This window comes from Capsella rubella, unplaced genomic scaffold (genome assembly GCF_000375325.1).
Source record: "Capsella rubella cultivar Monte Gargano unplaced genomic scaffold, Caprub1_0 scaffold_8, whole genome shotgun sequence".
Taxonomy (NCBI): Eukaryota; Viridiplantae; Streptophyta; class Magnoliopsida; order Brassicales; family Brassicaceae; genus Capsella; species Capsella rubella.
In genome coordinates this window covers 10,205,162-10,227,043 of record NW_006238916.1, presented here as the reverse complement: position 1 = coordinate 10,227,043, position 21,882 = coordinate 10,205,162, and the positions used below count along the sequence as shown (strand labels likewise).

General features: G+C 36.0%; 6 protein-coding genes across 11 annotated transcripts; 3 read left to right on the top strand and 3 right to left on the bottom strand.

The window, feature by feature from the left end:
• Window positions 1–97: 97 nt before the first annotated feature.
• On the bottom strand, window positions 98–6,699 carry LOC17874894 (receptor-like protein kinase At5g59670). The gene is made up of 13 exons (XM_023783274.1): window positions 6,475–6,699; window positions 5,829–6,375; window positions 2,777–3,252; window positions 2,556–2,700; window positions 2,375–2,446; window positions 2,198–2,269; window positions 2,050–2,118; window positions 1,795–1,946; window positions 1,440–1,666; window positions 1,198–1,324; window positions 1,045–1,110; window positions 772–964; window positions 98–654 (listed from the first exon to the last, which is right to left on the bottom strand). Exons 1-13 carry the CDS (start codon window positions 6,554–6,556, stop codon window positions 255–257), a joined length of 2,628 nt encoding a protein of 875 aa, XP_023639042.1. The 5' UTR covers window positions 6,557–6,699; the 3' UTR covers window positions 98–254.
• Window positions 6,700–8,562: 1,863 nt separating this feature from the next.
• On the bottom strand, window positions 8,563–13,152 carry LOC17875901 (probable LRR receptor-like serine/threonine-protein kinase PAM74). 5 transcript variants are annotated; one of them, XM_023782863.1, is made up of 14 exons: window positions 12,402–13,152; window positions 11,742–12,285; window positions 11,393–11,637; window positions 11,162–11,293; window positions 10,928–11,072; window positions 10,781–10,852; window positions 10,625–10,696; window positions 10,476–10,544; window positions 10,221–10,384; window positions 9,882–10,132; window positions 9,667–9,793; window positions 9,508–9,573; window positions 9,238–9,427; window positions 8,563–9,139 (listed from the first exon to the last, which is right to left on the bottom strand). In XM_023782863.1, exons 1-14 carry the CDS (start codon window positions 12,487–12,489, stop codon window positions 8,731–8,733), a joined length of 2,574 nt encoding a protein of 857 aa, XP_023638631.1. In that variant the 5' UTR covers window positions 12,490–13,152; the 3' UTR covers window positions 8,563–8,730. The 5 variants fall into 5 exon arrangements, with proteins under 5 accessions (XP_023638631.1, XP_023638620.1, XP_023638625.1 ...); XM_023782852.1 differs by having other exon boundaries at window positions 11,162–11,637; XM_023782857.1 differs by having other exon boundaries at window positions 11,162–11,637; window positions 12,916–13,152.
• A 175-nt stretch (window positions 13,153–13,327) lies between these two features.
• Window positions 13,328–13,756, top strand: LOC111829091. The gene is made up of 2 exons (XM_023777836.1): window positions 13,328–13,546; window positions 13,710–13,756. Exons 1-2 carry the CDS (start codon window positions 13,426–13,428, stop codon window positions 13,754–13,756), a joined length of 168 nt encoding a protein of 55 aa, XP_023633604.1. The 5' UTR covers window positions 13,328–13,425.
• A 952-nt stretch (window positions 13,757–14,708) lies between these two features.
• Window positions 14,709–16,972, bottom strand: LOC17874691 (dnaJ homolog subfamily B member 8). 2 transcript variants are annotated; one of them, XM_023777835.1, is made up of 5 exons: window positions 16,552–16,972; window positions 16,130–16,304; window positions 15,738–15,770; window positions 15,510–15,604; window positions 14,709–15,099 (listed from the first exon to the last, which is right to left on the bottom strand). In XM_023777835.1, the coding sequence occupies exons 1-5, from the start codon at window positions 16,870–16,872 to the stop codon at window positions 14,875–14,877; spliced, it is 849 nt and encodes a 282-aa protein (XP_023633603.1). In that variant the 5' UTR covers window positions 16,873–16,972; the 3' UTR covers window positions 14,709–14,874. The 2 variants fall into 2 exon arrangements, with proteins under 2 accessions (XP_023633603.1, XP_006280950.1); XM_006280888.2 differs by lacking the exon at window positions 15,738–15,770.
• A 72-nt stretch (window positions 16,973–17,044) lies between these two features.
• On the top strand, window positions 17,045–19,467 carry LOC17875233 (pentatricopeptide repeat-containing protein At5g59600). Its single transcript, XM_006282053.2, has one exon. The coding sequence runs from the start codon at window positions 17,125–17,127 to the stop codon at window positions 18,727–18,729; it is 1,605 nt and encodes a 534-aa protein (XP_006282115.1). The 5' UTR covers window positions 17,045–17,124; the 3' UTR covers window positions 18,730–19,467.
• Window positions 19,468–19,617: 150 nt separating this feature from the next.
• Window positions 19,618–21,295, top strand: LOC17877118 (UDP-glycosyltransferase 76E1). The gene is made up of 2 exons (XM_006279458.2): window positions 19,618–20,124; window positions 20,211–21,295. Exons 1-2 carry the CDS (start codon window positions 19,641–19,643, stop codon window positions 21,083–21,085), a joined length of 1,359 nt encoding a protein of 452 aa, XP_006279520.1. The 5' UTR covers window positions 19,618–19,640; the 3' UTR covers window positions 21,086–21,295.
• Window positions 21,296–21,882: the final 587 nt, after the last annotated feature.

Below are 21,882 nucleotides of genomic sequence, written 5' to 3'. Positions count from 1 at the left end.
CAATGACGTTTGCGTGGTACTCACGCCACATGAAGAAACCAAAAGAGCAGAAATATAAATATGATTTGGATACCTCAATGATCAAATTAAAGCAGAATGAAATTTGTTGACGTCGAGTTTATCTATAAGACCATACAGAGTTACACACTTAAATCAATACTCTTTAACTAGTTTACAAGTTTTGCTTAATATGTAACTAGTTTAAGTATTGATTACTTATTAATACCACAAGTAACAACACTCAGAAGTCAGAACTATCTTGCCATGGGAACCACCGTAGTTTCCAAGCCAACGTCCATTTCTTGAGATTCCAAGCCTCGATTCGCACTTATCCCTGAGTTTTCACACACAATACACTCTTTAAGCTCGCTAATAACCTGAGACATGGATGGTCGTTTTGAGGAAGAAGGATTCACGCATGACATTGCCAGTTCAAGAGCTCTCCAAGCAGAGTTAATATCATAATCCTTGCCAAGGTTCGGATCCATAATCTGAAGAATATCACCTCCGTTAATCTGAAACCCAACCCATTGTGTTATGTGAGATTTTTCAGGGGTTTGATTAATCACGGGTTGGTTTGTGATCATCTCCAATAAAACGATCCCGAAACTGTAGACATCACTCTTCTCATCCAATCGACCTGAATGGTTATATCTGCATGAAAACAACATGCCGGTATACACTTTTTAACCATTGAAGAAGCTAAGGACTAAAAAGTTTCAGAACAAAGTGTTTGCATGTGTGTGTATTTAAAAAATTAATAATACTTACTCGGGATCAAGGTATCCAAGAGTACCAGCAATTGCGGTTGCATCTTGATATTCGCCTCCTCCACATTGGAAAGATCTTGAGAGTCCAAAATCAGAGAGTTTGGCCTTAAAACTCTCGTCTAGCAAAATGTTGGCGGTTTTGACATCTCTATGAACCATCGGCGGTTTGCATCCAATATGTAAGTACTCCAAACCTATGCAATGGAGTCAACTATATCAACTTATTTGCTAATAGCTCATCAAATTTTCCTACAGTTTTTAACTCAGTATGAACCTTGTGCTGCTTCTAAAGCTACTCGTAGTCGAGTACTCCAGCTGATAATGGATCCACCTCCTTTGCCTGTTAGATCGTTAGATCCATTTTCAAGTTTTATGTGTTTCATGAGTTAATGCTACATGCACGTAAAATAATTAATAAATATATCACCTGACAAATGTTGTTTTAAGTCTCCATTGGGCAGAAACTCATAGATGAGGGCCAAATTATCTCCTTCATAACAATATCCAACGAGGCTCAGCAAATTTGTATGGTGCACTCTCAGAAGAAGATCAACCTAAGGTAAGAGTAAAACTCATGTCAAGAAAATCTTGAAAATACTTCACCTTTGGTGATGTAGAAAACAAATAATAGTTTACTTGAGAAAGATTACAGAACCATGAGCAGAGTACCTCTGCTTTGAACTCCTTATAGCCTTGAGTTGAAGATTGAGAGAGAAGTTTAACTGCAACTTGTTCAGAGCCATTTACCGAACCGTGATACACCATGCCGAACCCTCCTTTACCTAAAACTCTTTGGAAGTTATTTGTCATTTTGATAACTTCTGAATATGTGAACCTTCTGCTGTTCTTATTAGCAAATGTAGCATTCACTGATGATCTCATCCGTGGCAGGTGAACTGTACATCAGGATAACGATGGTATATATATAACTATATATCTCTTCTTTTAATGCAATGAATTAAGTAACGGCATTCACAAGATTTGATAAGATTACTTAATTATTTGATGCATCTTTTGCAAGTACCTTCTTCAACTATTGACTTTTTCTTTCTGAGTACAAGAAAAAGAACTAGTATAGCAATGCCAATGATTGCAACAGCAACTGATGCAACAATTGCCAAAGGAAATTTCTTTTTACATGAGTCAGAGACACAAAGCCTTGGGTTTCCTTCAACGCTAGAATAAGATAAGGGTTGTTCAGGAGATCAAATGCACGAAATTATTATAGATAAATGATTGATAAAAGTTGAAAATTAAAGCTATGTGGAAAGTTTCTTACGATAGCTCTAGCCCTTTCTTTTGAAGAGATTGAGGAATTGAACCATAAAGATTGTTTCCGCGTAAGTTTCTGTTAAAAACGACTATGATCTGAGTTGGAGTCTGAAGAGTGAAAAGCAATAAAATGTATGTTGACAAAAGAAACTTACATGACCGTCAACGATTCTATATTGCCTAGGAACTCCGGCACTCCTCCACTCAAATTATTATTTGACAAATCCCTAATGTTAGCGTGAGGGAATTAGTAAAAAACGATTATTTTGCCAATTTATTCCAACCCATATGATAACAATTTTTTTAGCCTCTTAACGATGGTAAATACTTACAGTTTTTCAAGTTGCGTAAGATTTTGTATGGCAGCTGCTATGGTTCCAGTTAAACCAGTCGAAGACAAATTTCTGGTGATATTTTTAAAACCACATTAATTAAAATGATCATATATCATATATATGATTGTTAGAAGATTTTAAAGAGTGTGTGTGCACTGTTATTGAAATCAGGACTTACAAAGAAGTAATTCTTGGTGGTGTGGAGATATTTGTGTAGCTGCAGCTTAAACCATCCCAAATAAGGTGGTGAGGGACACATGGATCACCTTGCCAGTTGATCCTATTCAATCCATAGGCGTCTTTGATACTGTTTATAGCCATCACTGAAATAAAAATACATATAAATTTTCTTGAGTAATCTATAATGTCAAGTTTTATTGAAACACACTGAAAACATACCATCGTTTTCGATTGTTTCGGAGTGCGTAAAATTGACAACAGTGTAGACCTCAATAGCGTTAAGTAGAGGCGGAAGAGTTGATTGGCTGGTTCTTATCAGCTGAAAACTACAGATTTGTTCCTCACAGGTCATTGGAGACTCAGGGTAGGTCGTATATATTTCTAACTTGGGAGGAACTTCAGGTTTAGACGATGTAATTTCTCCATTCCATAACTCGATGAATTCCCTATTTTCGTTCGCCTGCAACTCTTGGATCTCCGAAAGGTGCGTATACACGTAATATTGGTCATTATATGTGTCCTCCCATGTAATCGTCAATGGCTCACTGGCATTAGTAGGTATGGCGGCAGATAAAAGTGCGGCTTTTGGTGGATCATAACCGTTGGAATTGTCAACATTGCTAGTGGTGGATACTTGCGTCCACTCCGACTGAAAATGCGGACGCCATCGTCGATCATAGGCATCGTCCGGGTACCTGAGGTGGGACGAATCTTAGAAAATCTTATATAATAAAGTAGGTTCCTTCGAACTCATCCTCTAAGAAGCTGACATGTGTCATTTTTTTTTAAATCAAATATTTCAACACCTATTTTTATAAGTTAAAAAAATAGACTTTGCAATGAATTACTTAACCATTAAAAACTATTTAATTTATTACACATAAAATACAAACATTTTACTAATTTAGTATAAAATAGCATTCATATAAGATATGATATGACATATATTTAACCCTTTCTTATGTTTTGGTCCATTCGATAAATAAAATAGCATATTTAATTTCATACATTATAGATGTCTTATTTTTCTAATATTTTAATTATGTATATGAAAATATATTGTTTGAAATCATATATATAAAATTAAGATTTTACTCCCTCCTTATTGGTCCATTTGGTATTTATTTTTTTAAAAATATAATAATAAACAAAAACATATCACATTTAATCATATACATTAATTCATACTTTACTACTAAATTGTAACTGAAAATACATAAATTAAAACCTGATTACATAAATCGTATATTTAAAAAAAAAATATTGTCAACTTTGTAGGTTTTTAAACCTAATTTAAATTTAATGCATATGTTGTTACATTCATAAGATGTCCATTCAATTCATATAAATATATATTGGATGTCCATTTAGTTGTCTTATTTTCTATTATTTTAGTTTTTTTATAGAATTATTACATTATCAGAAATTATTATATACTATTTTGATTTCACAATTTCAGTATGTGAAGAGTTTTAAAAAAACAATTACATAATTAAATGGAGTTTGTTATATGGTTTCAATATAAAAAATTATAACTTTCGATACTAAAGTTTTTATTTATTTTATAAACGAGTTAACTAACTATCAGTACAATATATATTATTATGTCAAATTTGAATTTCAGTTTTTTTTTTGTTTTCTAGGCCACTAGACATCTTCTTAATTAAAATCTTAATCTTATTTACATATTTATTTAATGCAAGAATTGAATAGTGGAAATAGTGAAGCATTTCAAATTATCAAAACTTATAATCAGTTAAATTAAATGATTTAATTATATATATGTTTTAAAGTGAATTTAGCTATGTAAGAGCATTTTAATAAATGAGTGGTAGATCATATCAAAGTATTATTATGGTAATGAAATGATATTAACCTAGGTTAGTAAGATATTTTTATATAATTATTTTCGCGATGAAGAATTAAGATATTATAATATTTGTGTGGTGGAAAACATCAACTATATAGTGTTATTTGAAAATTTATTTGGAAGTGTCTTCCTTCCTATTTGTTTTTTTACAAAGGATATTTCATTCATTTGTTTTAAATAAAAGTAAATGTATTCAGCAACCCATTTGTCATAATATATATATAAGAATTTAACTCTCCTTTAATTGGTCTAATTGATATCTTTTGTTTTAACAAAATTTAAATTGTATTAAGGGATAACAATAAAAATTCACAACTTATGTGTCATGAATTTAACATTTAGACTTCATATTTTTTACTATTCAGTTTTGTTTTGTAATATGTCAAAATTTTCCAATTTGAATTTATGTTCAGTATAAATAATTTTCTAATTCTTCCATTCAACTTTGTTTTGTAACATTTCTTCCAACTTATACAATATTAATGTAAAATACTTATGTATTAAAGATGTCTGGCGAACAAAAAAATGTAAGAAAGTTGTCTTATATTGTCTTAGAATTAGTCAACATGCATATAACACAAAAGAAAGTGACGTAATTATATGGAATTTCAAAAATGTCTCATTACAAGTACCACTTTTTAAAAATATCACTTCTTTCAAACTTTATCAAAAAGCCACCAAATATTCAAATTTATCCAAATATTCAAATTTATTCAAATATGTGTATAATCTTATAAATATATACACGAATTACCTTTATATGAGTGTAATATTTTTTTTTTCATAATTACCTTATAAAAACATTATAAAAACCCTGCAAACCTTTTAAAAACCTTGTAAAAACGATTTAAAACTTTTTAAAACCTTATAAATTATTTGGATCAAATCTCTCAGTAGTAGTTATTATCCAGAAGTACCTTATAAACCATATAACTCTTCATCATTTTTCATATTTAAAAAATGGTATTTTTGAAAATAGATAGATAAAAAGGATATTTTCGAAAATGGGTATTCTAAAAAGGGTATTTATCAAAACTTCTCTAATTATAAATACATATTCACTATTCATATATCTTTTGTATATATCTTATAATCATCATTTTTTTACAAAACAAAAAATTAAAAGTAATCATTTCTTATGTAACATTTTACATTTATTTCAAAAGTAGTTTATCATTTTAATGTATATCTAATCATAAAATATTACATAATTTATAATTTATAATTTTACATTTAACCCACGCGTCGGGACTCTCCCTAGTAAATATATAAGACTAACTTTGACAATATCCGACTAAGTAACCAAAAGCCAAGGACAATACATGTCAGAGCAACAGAACATAGCATGACAGAAGCACCAAAAAACAGAGCATTGAGAGGTGAAAGTTGAATTTCGGTTACCTTAATGTAGTAGCATTCTCGGATTTGTTAAGATAATATCGAGAGTACAGTTTCAAAGAAGTGAGAGAACCGGGCTCGGTGATATAAGTCTCGGGTCCCAAGGGACGGATTTCCAAGGTCGAGATGATTGGTGTAGTTTTCCCAGTCTTAACAAGACAAATCTTCAACGAGTTTGATGTTGGGATGTGCACGATCTCTTCCCGTGAACGATTTCCATTCAAATCTATCGAGGCCCATAGATTAGGTCCAAGATACAGATCAAACTTGGGGATAGTGTTACGACCATCATAATTTCCATATACAAACCTAGCTCTGATCAGATGACTTCTTCCCTTCTCAGCATTTAGATTGTAACAGTTTCGTATTCCATCTGGAAAGTATCTCAGCGTTGTTGCCTGCTTCCGGTAAGTTTTCTCCAGATCTGCCTGGATTTGACCAATTTTTCCACTCTGGATGAATGCTGCGTCCGAAGAGTACTGTATTCCGTATTTCTGATCATTATAAGGAGGGAATTCTGCGGGTAGTCCGCAGTCCAAACTAATAAACCCTGTTAACATATACATATGAAAAATTGACCGTTTTAAAAAAATACAGAACAAACTAAGTACCAAAGCTTTAACGAGAAGGGGAATAAGCAGAATAATACCTTGTTGGTTCTGAGCTTGAACAAGGTGAATTATGGCCAATTTTGCAATTATTACTAACAAAAGCCTTAGAGATCTCTCCATACTCTCTCTCACTTCCCAAGGAAAAATAACGAAGACTACTGTCTGTATACTCTGTGGAAGATAAACAGAGAATATATATATAAGCTTAACAGAAAGAGTTCGTCAAGTCAATGTCTTTTGTTAGGGATATGGTTGTAAGATGAGAAGGGAGATAGGGGATATGGTTGATCGTTAATCGTTAACTAGTAAAAAAAAAATGATGGTGAAGATAAACAACAAATAAATACACGAACTCAAATCATTCACAAAAGAAAAGACTTTTCATAAGTCAATGGTGAAAAATTGAGTAAATGTGTTTTCTAATGCAGTTTCACTAAGGAAAGAAGATGACGAGGGTTATTAAGAGGACAACAATGTCCCAACATCACTGACACTGTCATGAAGTTTTTCTTGGATATTGAAGGATCGGACCAAGAAAGCAATAAATTGGCACTGTCCTTTTTGTTTTGTTTTGTTTTTGTTTTCTTGACTTCTCTCAATCCAATTATTTGCGAGTCTCTTAAGTATATATTATTTTCACCATGCAAGAAGAAGAGTAGCAAAAATAAGTAAATCCAAATTATACACTAAACCAAAGACTTAGTCGGGTGACTCGGGTCAATGGTGCAATGTGTTTTTTCTCATTGATCAATACTCACAAGAAAACGTAAAGCAAGTTTTAGAGAAATTAGTCGTGTAGGCTTCGAATTTTATCAATAAATCGTGTTCAGATTTCCTTCCGACCTTGAGAGTAAATCTGGATTTTATCTCTGTCAGCCAATAATAATATCGTGTTTGATCCTACCAAAAAAAAATAGTATTGTATCGTGTTTGAGGCCGACAAAGATGAAAGAACCTCTGATGGTAAATCGTCCATCTACGGCAGCGAAATCTCCCCGTCGTGACATAGAAGAATGCCCAATGGTGAAAACCTCGGTGAGGAGACGTCTTCTACGACGGCGAGTTTCTTTTTTAACCAGAAACGCGATCGCTGATTGAGGTGCTGCAAACGCAGGTGTACCCATCGCTCGCGTTTTAAAAGGTAACTAGATTTTAATAACCCGTCGGTGTACGGCATGCCAAACATTTTTTTATTTTTAAATTAATTTTTTTTAATGTTGGAATTTGTTTAAAAATTATAAGTATTGTATAATATCAAATTAATTAATTAGTTTGAGTCGGTATATCTTATATTAATGTTGTTAGAAAACAATATAATGAAGTTTTAATCCGTTTTCAAGTAAAAGATAAATGATATTTTAATGTTTTAGTAATATTCAAACCTGTTTTGTCATATAGTGTTTAAAAGATTATTTTTAAAACAAAAAAACTGTAATTTTGTTTTTGTCAACATAAAACAAAAAAACTGTAATAATTGCTTGTATATGTATTTTGCATAACAATATTAACGCGTTTTCTACCCGATGTAAGACATTGTAACATATATCTTGTTGTATCGGTTTAGTAATATACACCCATTTTCAAAAATTCAAATTGCAATATATGTAGAAATAAATTTGTATTTTTGTTATACATTTTTAATGTAATAAAATATAATAAATAAGATCATATAAAGATATTGTACAAATTTTTTAATTAAGTTTTGATATAAAGGTAACATATACATTTTTTTATACCAAATTAGTAGATATAATTTAGAAAAATAATTGATTGTTTCTATTTTTTATGTATATTTTTATTTTCAATATTAATTTACTTTTTTTGCAATTTCTAAGGATTGAATTTGTAAATAACTTTTTAAATAACATAACTTCAAGATAGAACTCCAAATGTACTGGCCCGATTTTTTAACGGATAAAGAAAGATTTGGGCCAAGGCCGAGCCACTATGTTAGGTGCACTGATCCAAAATGGTGTTTGCCTTTTTTTTTGGTCGCCCCAAACTGATGTTTGCTTAATTTGCAAATTTTCTCAATTTCTCAGCTTCTACGCTGTGTAGTGTGTACAGTTGTGTCAAACTTATATTTGTAATTTTGTATAATACATGTTTGGATCATAAGAAAATCATTAGTCAAATATTTTCCGCTGTCAAATAAAATAAAATAATAACAGCATAATAATTCAAGATAAACAAACAGTCTCAGTCGGCGCAAAAATAATGGAAACGTTTAAGAAAAGAAAAGAAAAAGAGACAAATAATAAACTAAAGAAAAGAAAAAGAGACAAATAATAAACTTATCTCGCCGTAGGAAACATTTTAGTGTCAAAACTCAAACTCACTTCAGCAGAACGCTGAGAGTCCATGCCTTTACCCATATTTCCCCTTGAGTTTTCAGATACAAGACACTCTTTCAATTCACTAGCAACTTGGGACATGTTTGGTCGGTTCACCGATGAAGAATTTACGCACCACATCGCCAGTTCAAGAGCTCTCCATACAGAAGGTGACTCATAGTCCTCATGCAGGTTTGGGTCCATGATCTTAGTAATATCTCCTCGGTTAAGCTCAAACATAACCCATTGTGTTATGTGAGACTTTTCACGGGATTGGTCAATCACTAGTTGGTTTGTGATCATCTCCAATAACACAATCCCGAAACTGTAGACATCGCTCTTCTCACCCAGCCGACTTGTACGGTAATATCTGCAAGGCAAGAACATGGTACTTATACTCTACAAATAATACAGAGCGAATTGACAACTCATCTTCAGCACATTGTAATGGTAACTAACGATACTTACTCAGGATCAAGGTATCCAGGAGTACCGGCAACCACAGTTGAAATATGGGATTCACCTCCAACGGGGAAAGATCTCGAAAGCCCGAAATCGGCAAGCTTGGCCTTTAACTGTTCGTCCAATAATATGTTTGTCGTTTTTATATCTCTATGTACAATTGGTGGTGTGCATCCAGAATGTAAATATTCCAATCCTATTCAAAGCAATGATACATTGTTAACCACCAGGGAAAGTCATTCTAAGCTACTTTTATTGGCTAGGCTTAGTACAAACCTAGTGCAGCCTCCAGAGCTATTCGTAGTCGATTGCCCCAGTTGATAAAGGACCCATCACGCTTTCCTGAATATTTGATCCTTTAGATCCATGAACCTTGAAACTTATAATGAGCATAGTCTAGCTAGATTTTCGAATCGTGAAGAAATTCAAGTTTACCAGATAGATGCTGTCTCAAGTCTCCATTTGGCAGAAACTCGTAGATAAGAGCCAGGTGGTCTCCTTCATCGCAATATCCAACGAGGCTCACCAAATTTGTGTGGTGAACTCTTAGAAGAAGATCAACCTAATTAACCATAAGAAAGAAAAACAAGTGTTAGCATAAGGTAGTGAGGCTAAAGATCATCGTAATTCTTTTAGAAGATTATGCATACCTCTGCTTTAAAATGTTTATAGCCTTGACCTGATGATTGAGAAAGTACTTTAACAGCTACCTGTTTAGAACCATTTAGAGTACCGTGGCACACGACACCAAATCCTCCTTCCCCTACAACTCTTTGGAAATTATTCGTCATTTTCATAACCTCTGAATAAGTAAACCTTCTCTTTTTCGTCTCGATTGATGGCTCCGATATATTATCATATGTATTATGAACTGTTGGCGTACTCTGTGGAGATTGTAGAGCTATAGAAAATAAAGCAAAAAGTAGGGGTGTAAGAAAAACTGTTCAACAAATTTTTGGAGTTCCTTGATAAGAGATCTCCTGCATTACCTTCCACAGTCGATGGCTTTTTCTTATTGAGAACAAATATAAGAACCAACACAGCAACAATTATGGCCACAGAAGCAACTGATGCAACAATTACCACAGGAAATTTCTTCTTGGAGTTTTCTGTGCAGGAACCAGAGAGACAAAGCCCTGGGTTTCCTTGAACTCTGCATGAAGAGTGTTGTTAACAGATCTAATCACAAAATGGCTGTGGATGATAACTGCGGAATATTAAAAGGTATGTGGGAAGTTTCTTACAGTAACTCTAGTCCATTTCTATGAAGAGCTTGAGGAAGGGGACCATTTAGATCGTTTCCACTTAAGTTTCTATTAAATAAGAGTAATCTTTATGAATACAGACACATGACCAAAGGGGAAAGTAAATGAAAATATGTTGAGCAACTTACATTATCACCAACGATTTCATCTGGGCTAGAAATTCGGGAACCACTCCAGTCAGTGTGTTATTTGACAAGTCCCTAAATTGTTATTCCCAAAATAAAGTAAAGGTCAATACATTTACTTCCATCGACAAAACCACTATATACGACGGACATACGTACAGTTTTTCTAGCTGTGTAAGGTTTTGAATAGCGGCCGCTATGGTTCCAGTTAACCCGCTTGAAGACAAGTTTCTAGTGATTCAAAGTATGATTAGTAACATATCTTGAAGATAAGTGTGTATTTGCGTGTGTCATCATACGACTTACAAGGAAGTTATTCTTGGAGGTGTAGAAATATCTGTGTTGCTACAGTTCAACCCGTCCCACGCATACTGTTTAGGAACGCAAGGATCCCCTTGCCACCTAATTCTAGTCAATCCATAGGCAGCTTTGATATTTTTAACAGCAACCACTGATATAAATTTCACTAATGTAAGGATTAACAGGTTAAATAGTTTTTTTTCCGTGAAAGAGCATAACAATGAAGATAAAGTAACATACCATCATTTTCATTTGTTTCCAACTGTGGAAATTGGATAACCGTGTAGATCTCGAGAGCATTAAGTAGAGGAGGAAGAGTTGATCTTGACGTTTTTTTTAGCTGGTACCTGCATTTTCCTTCTTGGCACGTCTCTGGAGAACCATTATAGACAGTATCTATCACTAACTTTGCAGGGATGAAAGATTCGGTAACAACAACTCCATCCCATAATAAGTCAAATTCCCTGGTACCATTTGTCTGTAAATCTTGTATCTCAGCAAAGTGGCTGTACACGTAATACTGGTCACTACGATTATCCGGTGTCCAACTGATTGTCAATGGCGCGCTGGCATTGGAAGGTGTGGCAGCCGTTTCAAGAGCTTTTTTTGGTGGATCATAATTGTTATCATTGCTCACTTCGAGAGTGGTGGAAATTTGGGTCCATTCCGTTAAAAAGTAATTACGCCATCTGCGATCATAAACATCATCAGGATACCTACATATGTGGAACAAAGGTTGTATTAGCATTGGACAAGAATAGGAATGTTAGAAATAAAGTAAAAGAATATAGACTCCACCACTGATTAAGAAAACACTTACCGTAGAAAGCCATCTGTCTTGTTGAGATACATCCGAACGAGAAGATTCAGAGAACCCGACTCTGTGTGATAAGAATTATTATTTCCCAGTGGTCGTAATTCCAAGGCTGAGATCAACGGTGTAGTTTTCCCTGTCTTAACAAGACAAACCTGCAATGAGTTTGATGTTGGAGTGTGAAGGATCTCCTCTATTGTACCATTCACAAACTTTTGCAAATCTATAGTTGCCCACAAATTAGGTCCTAGATGCAGATCAAATATTGGGTTAGAGTTAAGACCATCGTAATTCCCATAAATGAACCCAGCCCGGATCAAATATTTCCTATCCTTGTCAACACTCAGACTATAGCAGTTCCTTCTCTCATCTGGAAAATATCTCAGCCTCGTGTACGGCTTCAGGTAGTCATCCTCCATATTCGCCTGGATTTTACTACTGTTACCAGTCTGGATGAATTCAGCATCAGACGAGAACCGTAGTCCGGTTACTGACTCAATATAAGAAGACGGTTCACTCACAGGTAACCCACAATCCAAACTGATAAACTCTGGTAAGAGAGTGAAAAATCAAAAGCATATCAGGTACAAACATGACTGAATATCAAACATTAAGGAGAAGTAGATACATATACATATACATAAAAAACCAGTGAGATGCGGATACCTAGTTGATCCTGAGCTTGACCATTACGAAAAATGGCAAAAGCTCCGAATAGCAGCAGCAAAAGCCAACAAGGAGTATCCATACCCATAATAATAGCTTTTAGATATCAAAACATTACCAATGCCCAAGTTCGAGAGAAACAGCGTATAAATAGATAAAGCCAAGAAACAAGCCAAGCCTAGTCTTTGGCAACATGGCAAGATGTACTGACTTTGGAAATTCTATATAAAAAAAAAAAGTCAATGAAACGAATCGGGTAACCCACTCTTTAACTCATTAAGAAATGTTCACACAGAGACAGCAAGAAATTTGAATTTTAAGTGGTCATTGAAGCATATCGGGTATTTTACCACTAAATCAAAACACATTTTGACGTCTTCATCGACAAGAACAGCTTCGAATTACAAAGCAGAGGACTCACAATTATTAATGTTGATTATTTTATCTACACTGAAGCAAGTCAACATGAACTAACAAATTCCAGAACAAAGACGCCATTATCATATAGAATCACCTTCGGGCCATGAATCTGAGAGAAGTTTGAGTCCCATCTCTTTCAGCCGGCGTCGACAGGCAAATTAACTGTTGTGAGGAGACCGAATGTGGGGAATCTACGGCGATGAATCGGCCAAATACGGCAGAAATATCTCCCGCCGCTAGAAAGACGGCAATGACTATGAGTTCTCTTCATCGGCGATTAGTACTGATTTGCGAACGCGATCGACGATTTGGAGTTCTGAAAACGCAGTCACAGGAGTGTCGCGTTTTAAACGCAACGGTTGGTGTATTTATATGTATTTTTTTTGTACGAAGGATGCGAAAATGACGAAACTACTAGTTTTGGGCCAGACATGTATTTTTCGGCCCATTATCGAAAACGAATTCGGATCCATTATTGAATCAAACCTATCAGCCATCCGTTGTCACTTTCATCTGTCTCTCTACGCGAAGCGGTCCCGAGCAAAGTTAGAGAGAGAAATCCTCCGAGAAGACCGAAGAGAGAAAAAAAAAGAAAGAAAGAAAGATGAGGTTGTTCGATCCATGGCCAGTGTTCTTCAAGAGAGAATGGAAACGTTGTTGGCCGTTTCTCACTGGATTCGCCGTCACTGGCGTCCTCATCACCAAGCTCACGGCTGGATTCACTGGTAAGTCTCTTCAGATCTGACCGATCTTCATCGGAAATGAATGAGCCAATCCTCAATTGAATAATCGAATCGGATTTTATTGATGTAATTTTTCATGTGGTTGATTGTTGGATCGCTGGCTGTGAGAACCCTAATTTATGGAAATGTATTGATTCGTTTGCAGAGGAAGACGCCAAGAACTCCAAGTTTGTCCAACAACACAGGCGGTAATGTCTTCATCTTTCGATCAATCTATTCATTTCAGATTTTTATCTGTCTCGATCTTAGTTTGGAGTTTGTATGATTTTTCTGCATCTTTTGATTGAGTCATACGAAGATTTTTTTTTTTTCATTTCGTTCAAATTTCTTAGAAAATTGTTTGGTATATTGTAAACTTCATCAATCGTAATTCATGGTTTGGTATCTGGTTTTCTTCAATAAAGCTATACAGAAGATGCTCGTATGAAATGAAATGCATTGTCTATGTTTGAATAGTCTGCATCCGTTTCTTTAACCATTTTGATTCTGAAGATATGGTAATGTGTGAAGCATTATGAGTCATACACGAACTATCCCACCTCATTCAGATTAATACAGGAATTTCAACATTTAAGATTTCATAGGGGTACCATAGGACTAACCATTATACGCATTTGTTCATGATCTTCTGTTTCGAATTATTCAGGTGATCTACTGTCGTGAATTGTTAGAGGCTGAGAAGGCGACCTGTTCTTATGGAAACTACAGTGAGTGCTTCGGCTTTCAAACCTGCCTAATAACATGAAAGAGAGAATTCTAGACACTTATAAAACTCTCTTTTCCTTTTCTCTTTTGTTTTCACAACTCTTGAACAAGTGAAAATCTACTCTGTGGATCCGATTATTTTCTTATATGTTTGAAATGGATCTCTTCTTCTCTTTTAGTTCCCCCAATATAAAGTATATTGGTTAAGTAAGCCTTCAGTTGAATGATCGAATCCACCAACAAGCTTTTGATTCCTAGCTGGAAATGTTTTTCTTTACCCTAGTCTTATATATTAGTTAGTCATAATGTTAATTCCTGATTAACTTGAGAAAAAAAAAACCCTCTGCAACACCAGTTTCTGTTATATCAAAATTTCTGGATACACTTGTGCAGTGCAACGCAAGTCATACGCTTAGGTAAAAAAAATGGAAACTTGAACTACGACAATGTTCAGCAAGTTTGAAATGAAATAAATTTTCATTCATGGAATGATATGCTACGAAATATACTGTACTTTGTTACCACGTTTATATTAAAAAAAGCTTTCATTGGTTCAAATAAACATCGAACCAACTAAGAAAACTATTGTCATGCAACTTTTGGGTTTATTGCAAGCCAAGATCTTTCTTTAATTGAGCAAGAGTTGCTTCGATCTCATCAATATTGTCTTCTATACTGTTCTTCGTGCTATTATTGTTCCCTGACGATTTCTCCGTTGAGGAGCCTTCTTCAAAATCAAATCTTTGTCCGTCTTTGCTTGATCCTTCATTTTCTTCGTCGCTTATGTTAAGTTCTTTCTCGAGAAACTCCACAAATTCTTCCCCAATTTCCTGAGAAAAATATTAAGAAACATGAGAATCAAAAGGAGCAGAAAACGGGTTTTAGTATCTTAATCATCAGAACCGATTCTAAAAATTCCTTGATAGAAGAACAAAGTCACCAGCAAAAAACAATCTCAGTTTAGACGCTACCAACGAAAACTAAATCAGAAGGAAACAGGTTACTATAGAGTCTCTATGGATTTTTTTTTATTGACGCTTATAAACAATGAGGGAAATGCATTTAACCAGATCCGAGGTTTTGAACATGGTTAGTAGTAACAAAGTTTATTGAAGAAACAATCAGACTAAAACCCTTAAATAGAAGAAAAATCCAAATTTTGATAACCATGAAAATTTCAAGTTTAAGTTCATATTTGACATGAATCATGGACTCCGGGTTTTCAATAATCGGGGCTTACCGCTAGTTCTTCCCAAAGACTTTTTGGTTTTCCTTGTGAGGATGCACTAGCTTCCCAATTCTTATACTCTTCTTGAAGATCTTTGAAGAAATCCCCTGTCAATACCACAAAAAGTGAGCCTCTAAACGAACGACTAAATACAATTACGCAATGTTCTGTGCATAGTCTAGACATGCAAAAAACCAATCTAATGACAGAAAGAAAATAGATTTCACAGGTTGACTCTACCGATTGTTATTTGAACATCCCTCACGAATTCACCTGCATAATAAAATGTGTTATGCATAAGATCACACTGACCTCAATCAACCTAATCCCCCAAAAGATCACAACACATTAGAGAGAACACCGCACCAACTATCACTAAATGGACCTTGCATTGACATTATGTTGCGAAACACTCTGAACATTTTCAAAAACCCTATTTAGCATTGGTGTTTGAAACCCTTTGTCGATGCTTCTACACTGTTTTCATACAAAAATTATCTTCTCTAAATAATGTCAAGCCATAGTTTAGCATTAAGCTTCAAAGAATCAGTTCCCATATTACACAACAGGATCATGATACGACCTCAATTTAATAACAAATATATGGTGCTTTCAGGGGATTAGGGGTTTACCAAGTCCATAGAAATCTTCCTCGACTTGACTGCCACTTTTTTGACTTCTTTGACCCGTCGAGTATGAATAATCAGAAGCACGACTACTATCTGATCCGTACTTCCGCCGTGAGTCAGAGTTTATTAGGGTAGTGTATGCATGCTTTATTTTCAAAAACTTCTCTTGCGCATTTGCCTATACACCAAAAACACCCAGAGGATGAACTATACTTTTCTTCCACAAGGGTAAAGACTAAGTAATTTAAGTCCATCAACTAACTTCAAGTAGGTCTACAAACAATACACATACACATGACAGCACCAAACAAAGTCCAAATTTTATGAATTGGAATATATAGGACAAACATGTAAGCATTAAAGCATCCATACATACATAACTCAGATGAGTTAATTCCAATGAAACTGAAACCATAAAAAAGTACCTCTTTATTAACATCTGGGTGATACTTGAGAGCAAGTTTACGGTAAGCCCTCTTTATATCTTGAGGAGACGCTGATGGAGACACACCGAGAATCTCGTAAGGAGAGACTCTAGCTCTAGGGACGATGATTCGACTTCTCCGTCTTTGAATACCGCTCCGTCGTTTATAAAACGAAGTGAGACTAATGTCTCCACCATAGCAGCAACTTGTTACAGGAAAACCCAGAAAATTTAACCGATAAAGGAATGAAATTGGAGGAAGACGATGAGAAAGGAAGAAACTTTGTGGTGTTGGAGACCGAATCGTAGATGTTGCATACATAATTCTCTCTGTCTCATTGGATCGAATTCATCCTTTTTGGACAATCGAATCCGGTTATTGTTTAACCGCTATTCCAGTTTCCGGTTTTTTCTTCTTAATCGTAACATATGCTCCGGTTCGTACCGTTTAATCTGGTATAATCGTTTTCTTCGTTCTCTGTCCGATAAAATTGGGAGCTTTCATACTTCCCTCACTGAAATGTACCATCGACAATGCGGTTTTTGATAAATCTAGAAGCTTTGATTCTCATCCATGAACAAATTTCCTGTAATTCCTTGTTCGTTTCGGTTATTGTCGATCGGTTCTTATGTTGAACTCATCGAAAACAAAGGTCGTGATCGACTGCTTTCTGGAGGAAGAGTGCTTCATGCTCATCTGGTGACATCTGGGATTGTTCGGTGGACGAGAATTGCAGCTAAGCTTGTAACTTTTTATGTTGAATGTGGGAAAGTAGCAGATGCTCGGAAGGTGTTTGATGGAATGCCCAAGAGAGACATTAGTGGATGTGTTGTCATGATTGGGGCTTGTGCTCGTAATGGCTATTATCAGGAGTCTTTGGATTTGTTTAAAGAAATGAATAACGAAGGTTTAAAACTTGATGCATTCATCGTTCCTAGCCTTCTTAAAGCCAGTCGCAATCTGCTTTATCACGAATTTGGGAAGATGGTACATTGTCGTGTGCTGAAGTGTTCGTTTGAGTCTGATGCTTTTATTGTTAGTTCTCTTATTGATATGTACTCAAATTTTGGGGAGCTAGGGAATGCCAAGAAGGTGTTTGATGATTTGGGTGAACATGATTTGGTCGTGTTCAATGCTATGATCTCCGGTTATGCTAACAATCGCCAATCAGATGAAGCATTAAGCTTGATCAAAGATATGAAACTACTGGGAATAAAACCTGATATTATCACTTGGAATGCTCTACTTTCAGGATTCGCACATACGGGAAATGAAGAACAAGTATCTGAGATTCTTGAGATGATGTGTTTGGAAGGTCACAAGCCCGACGTTGTGTCATGGACTTCTATTATATCAGGCCTTGTACATAATTTTCAAAACGGGAAAGCTTTTGATGCTTTTAAACAGATGTTAACTCATGGGTTGTATCCAAATTCAGCTACGATCACCACGCTTTTGCCTGCTTGTACTACACTTGCAAATGTGAAGCACGGGAAGGAGATTCATGGCTACTCGGTAGTCACTGGACTAGAAGATCACGGTTTCGTTAGAAGTGCTTTGCTCGATATGTATGGGAAATGTGGATTCATATCAGAAGCAATGATTTTGTTTCGCAAGACGCCAAAGAAGACAACAGTTACTTTCAACTCGATGATGTTCTGTTACGCAAATCACGGGCTTTCAGACAAAGCAGTTGAGCTATTTAATCAGATGGAAGACACGGGAGAGAAACTAGACCACTTAACATTCACGGCCATCCTCACAGCCTGCAGCCACGCGGGTTTAACTGATCTTGGGCAAAAACTGTTCCATTCGATGCAAAGTAAGTACAGAATCAACCCGAGATTGGAGCATTATGCTTGTATGGTGGATCTTATCGGCCGAGCAGGGAAGCTTGTTGAGGCCTATGAGATGATCAAGGCTATGCAAATGGAGCCGGATTTGTTTGTGTGGGGGGCTTTGCTAGGTGCATGTAGAAATCACGGGAACGTGGAGCTTGCAAGGATTGCAGCAAAGCACTTAGCAGAACTCGAACCTGAGAACTCAGGGAATGGTTTGCTTCTGTCAAGTTTGTATGCCAATGCTGGTAGTTGGGAAAGTGTTGTAGGAATGAAGAAAATGATTAAGAAGAAGAAGTTTAGAAGGTTTCTAGCGAGCAGCTGGGTAGAAACTGTTTGATCCTAATGCTCGTTCGGTTATATCATCAAACTGAGACGTGTGTTAAGCATAATGGTGCCTCCAGAGATGATCTACAATTATGGTGGGAGACGTGGTTTTGCAATGTGGAAGGTAACAAAGACTAAGGAGAATCATGAGTGGGATAATGAGGCAATAGATGAATGGTACAAAGGGGAATCACCCGCAACCCCGAATGGTTATCTTATGATAATGATCGGAAAGAATGCTATATGGTGGAAGAATCGGAGTTGTGGGACATGGAGGATGAGTGGCTGCATCTCTTTGCTGAGTTTTCATTTTACATGAAATGGGATGGATTGTTTACACCGAGCAATATTGCAGAATGTCTCCCATTGAAGACAAAAACTGGTTTCGGAAACTTGAGAAGAAGATGGAACAGAACCCGCATGCCACGTGAGAAGCTCAAGGCAGCAAATGTAATCTTTTACATAAGTGTTGAATGTGGAGATGATGTGGTAACAGGTGAGGTTGCTGATTATAAAGTGGTTATACGAACGGCTATTGATGGAAAACCAGGACACATACGCCTAGAGGTTAGGTGCTTGGAGCATCTAATTTTAATCATGAGGTTTGTGTCAATAAAACGATTTTAGCCAGTTATCTTTTATTTATTTCTTAGTATATCTTGAAAGGAAAGGATAAGATTACTAATCAGATAAAGACAAAATGAAAGACTGAGATCTTTTGCTGATTCTGAATCTGAATTTTTCTGTTTTTCTTTTTGTCTATTTTATTACCTAAAGTCATCAAATTTGTATATTCCATTTAGAAATAAACATAAATATTTGAGACCATAGAACAGGTCAGATTAGATCTGGTGAGAGCAGAGAGCTTCCCCATCTCTTTGAGCTTCTTCCATTGCTGAATCGAGAGAAGGGGGATAAAAAAAAATGGAGGAAAAGCAAGTGAAGAAGAGAAGGATAGTGTTAATTCCAGTTCCAGCTCAAGGTCATGTAACTCCGATTATGCAACTTGGAAAAGCTCTTTACTTGAAGGGATTCTCCATAACCGTTGTTCAGACACAATATAATCGAGTTAGCTCTTCCCAAGACTTCTCTGATTTTCATTTCCTCACCATCCCAGATAGCTTAACTGACTCTGATCTCCACAGCCTTGGAGCACTCCCGTTTATTCTCAAACTCAATCAGGTCTGCGAGGAAAGCTTCAAGCACTGTTTCAGTAAACTAGTGCAGGAACAAGGTGATGATGAAATTGTGTGTGTCGTCTATGATGAGTACATGTACTTTTCCCAAGCTGCAGCTATGGCGTTTCAAATTCCTAGTGTCGTCTTCAGCACGACAAGTGCTACTGCCTTTGTCTGCCGCTCTGTTTTGTCTAAAGTCAATGCAGAGTCGTTCTTGCTCGACATGAAAGGTACTCAAGATTCTAGTATTCTTTTAATCTCATTTCAGTAGCCCATTTAGTCAGATAAACCAATCCAAATGCTGTTCTCTCTGCAGATTCTCAAACGCAAGAGAAGGTGTTTCCAGGGTTGGATCCTCTAAGGTACAAGGACTTGCCAACTTCAGCATTTGGGCCATTAGAAAGTATTATCAAGCTCTATTATAATGCTGTAAACATTCAAACAGCTTCTGCTGTTATCATCAACTCAGCTAGCTGTCTAGAGAGCTCGTCTTTGGCATGGCTGCAACAAAAACTACAAGTTCCAGTGTATCCTATTGGCCCACTTCACAGGGCAGCGTCAGCGTCTTCTAGTTTACTAGAAGAGGACAGGAGCTGCATTAAGTGGTTGGACAAGCAGAAACCAAGCTCAGTGATTTACATAAGCTTGGGAAGCTTGGCTCTAATGCAAATTAAAGACATGTTGGAGATGGCTTGGGGATTGAGTAACAGCAACGTACCTTTCTTATGGGTAATCCGACCAGGTTCTATTCCCGGGTCGGAATGGACAGAATCCTTACCAGAGGAATTCCATAAGTTGATTTCAGAAAGGGGTTACATTGTAAAATGGGCACCACAGATGGAAGTTCTCAGACATCCTGCAGTAGGAGGTTTTTGGAGTCACTGTGGATGGAACTCGACGCTAGAGAGCATCGGGGAAGGAGTTCCGATGATCTGTAGGCCTTTTACCGGCGATCAGAGGGTTAACGCGAGGTACTTAGAGAGTGTATGGAGAATTGGGGTTTTATTGGAGGGAGAACTGGATAAAAGAGCTGTGGAAAGCTCTGTTAAGAGGTTGACTGTGGATGAGGAAGGGGCAGATATGAGAAAGAGAGCCATTGAGTTGAAAGAGAAGCTCGAAGCCTCTGCCAGAAATGGAGGTTCCTCATACAGCTCATTAGACAACTTTGTCAATTCGTTGACGACACCGTGAAGATGAGATAGTCTCTGTCCAAAGTCAAAAAGTGTATCAGAAGAGATTCACTAAAAGGACGTGTAAACATTTTTTTCAGTGTAATTTTTGTCAGTTGTCTCTAAATAGAAGAAAATCTGCATTTGGAGACAAAAGCATTGTTTTGAGTTACTCTCTCGAACAGGAAAGAGATAACATCTTGATCTTATGCATTACAGTTTCTGAGACCAATTTCAGTCACACAGAAACCCTTACAAGATATTTTCATTTTTTTCATCATACCAAACAGATCAGCTGAGTCCACCCGGGCCACTTTGGTATCTGTCTGGATGGTCACAAACCCGACATTTGTGTCCTGAGATTTCTATCATATCTCCTTTCTACTTTTTAGAATGACAAAGCTTCCAAAAGCTACGATCACTGACTAGAAGATTACAAGTGCTTTTCTCGGTAGTAAAATGGTGCTTAAAATTGGATAAATGATCGTTTTGGGCTACAAAAATATTCTGTGTCTTTGGCGGCCGTGTCTGTAACTGAGACATCCACACTACAGAGTTTGAATCGTAATTACGGCAAGATGTCAGCTAGAGTGGCAGCTTTTATGTTCAGACTTAGATAATTCTGTAACACAGCAGAACTATCCAGAAATTAAATAGAAAAGAAAAGAAAAAGATAGAGATAGACATTAATTAGAAGATGGTCCAAAGTCCAAACACGAAAACATAAAATTAATATAGAAATTGAGAAAAAGAAGCCTTAAAGTGGGGCAGTTGACAACCTATAATCAACTGTGTAGTATCTATCCGATCCTTAGAGAA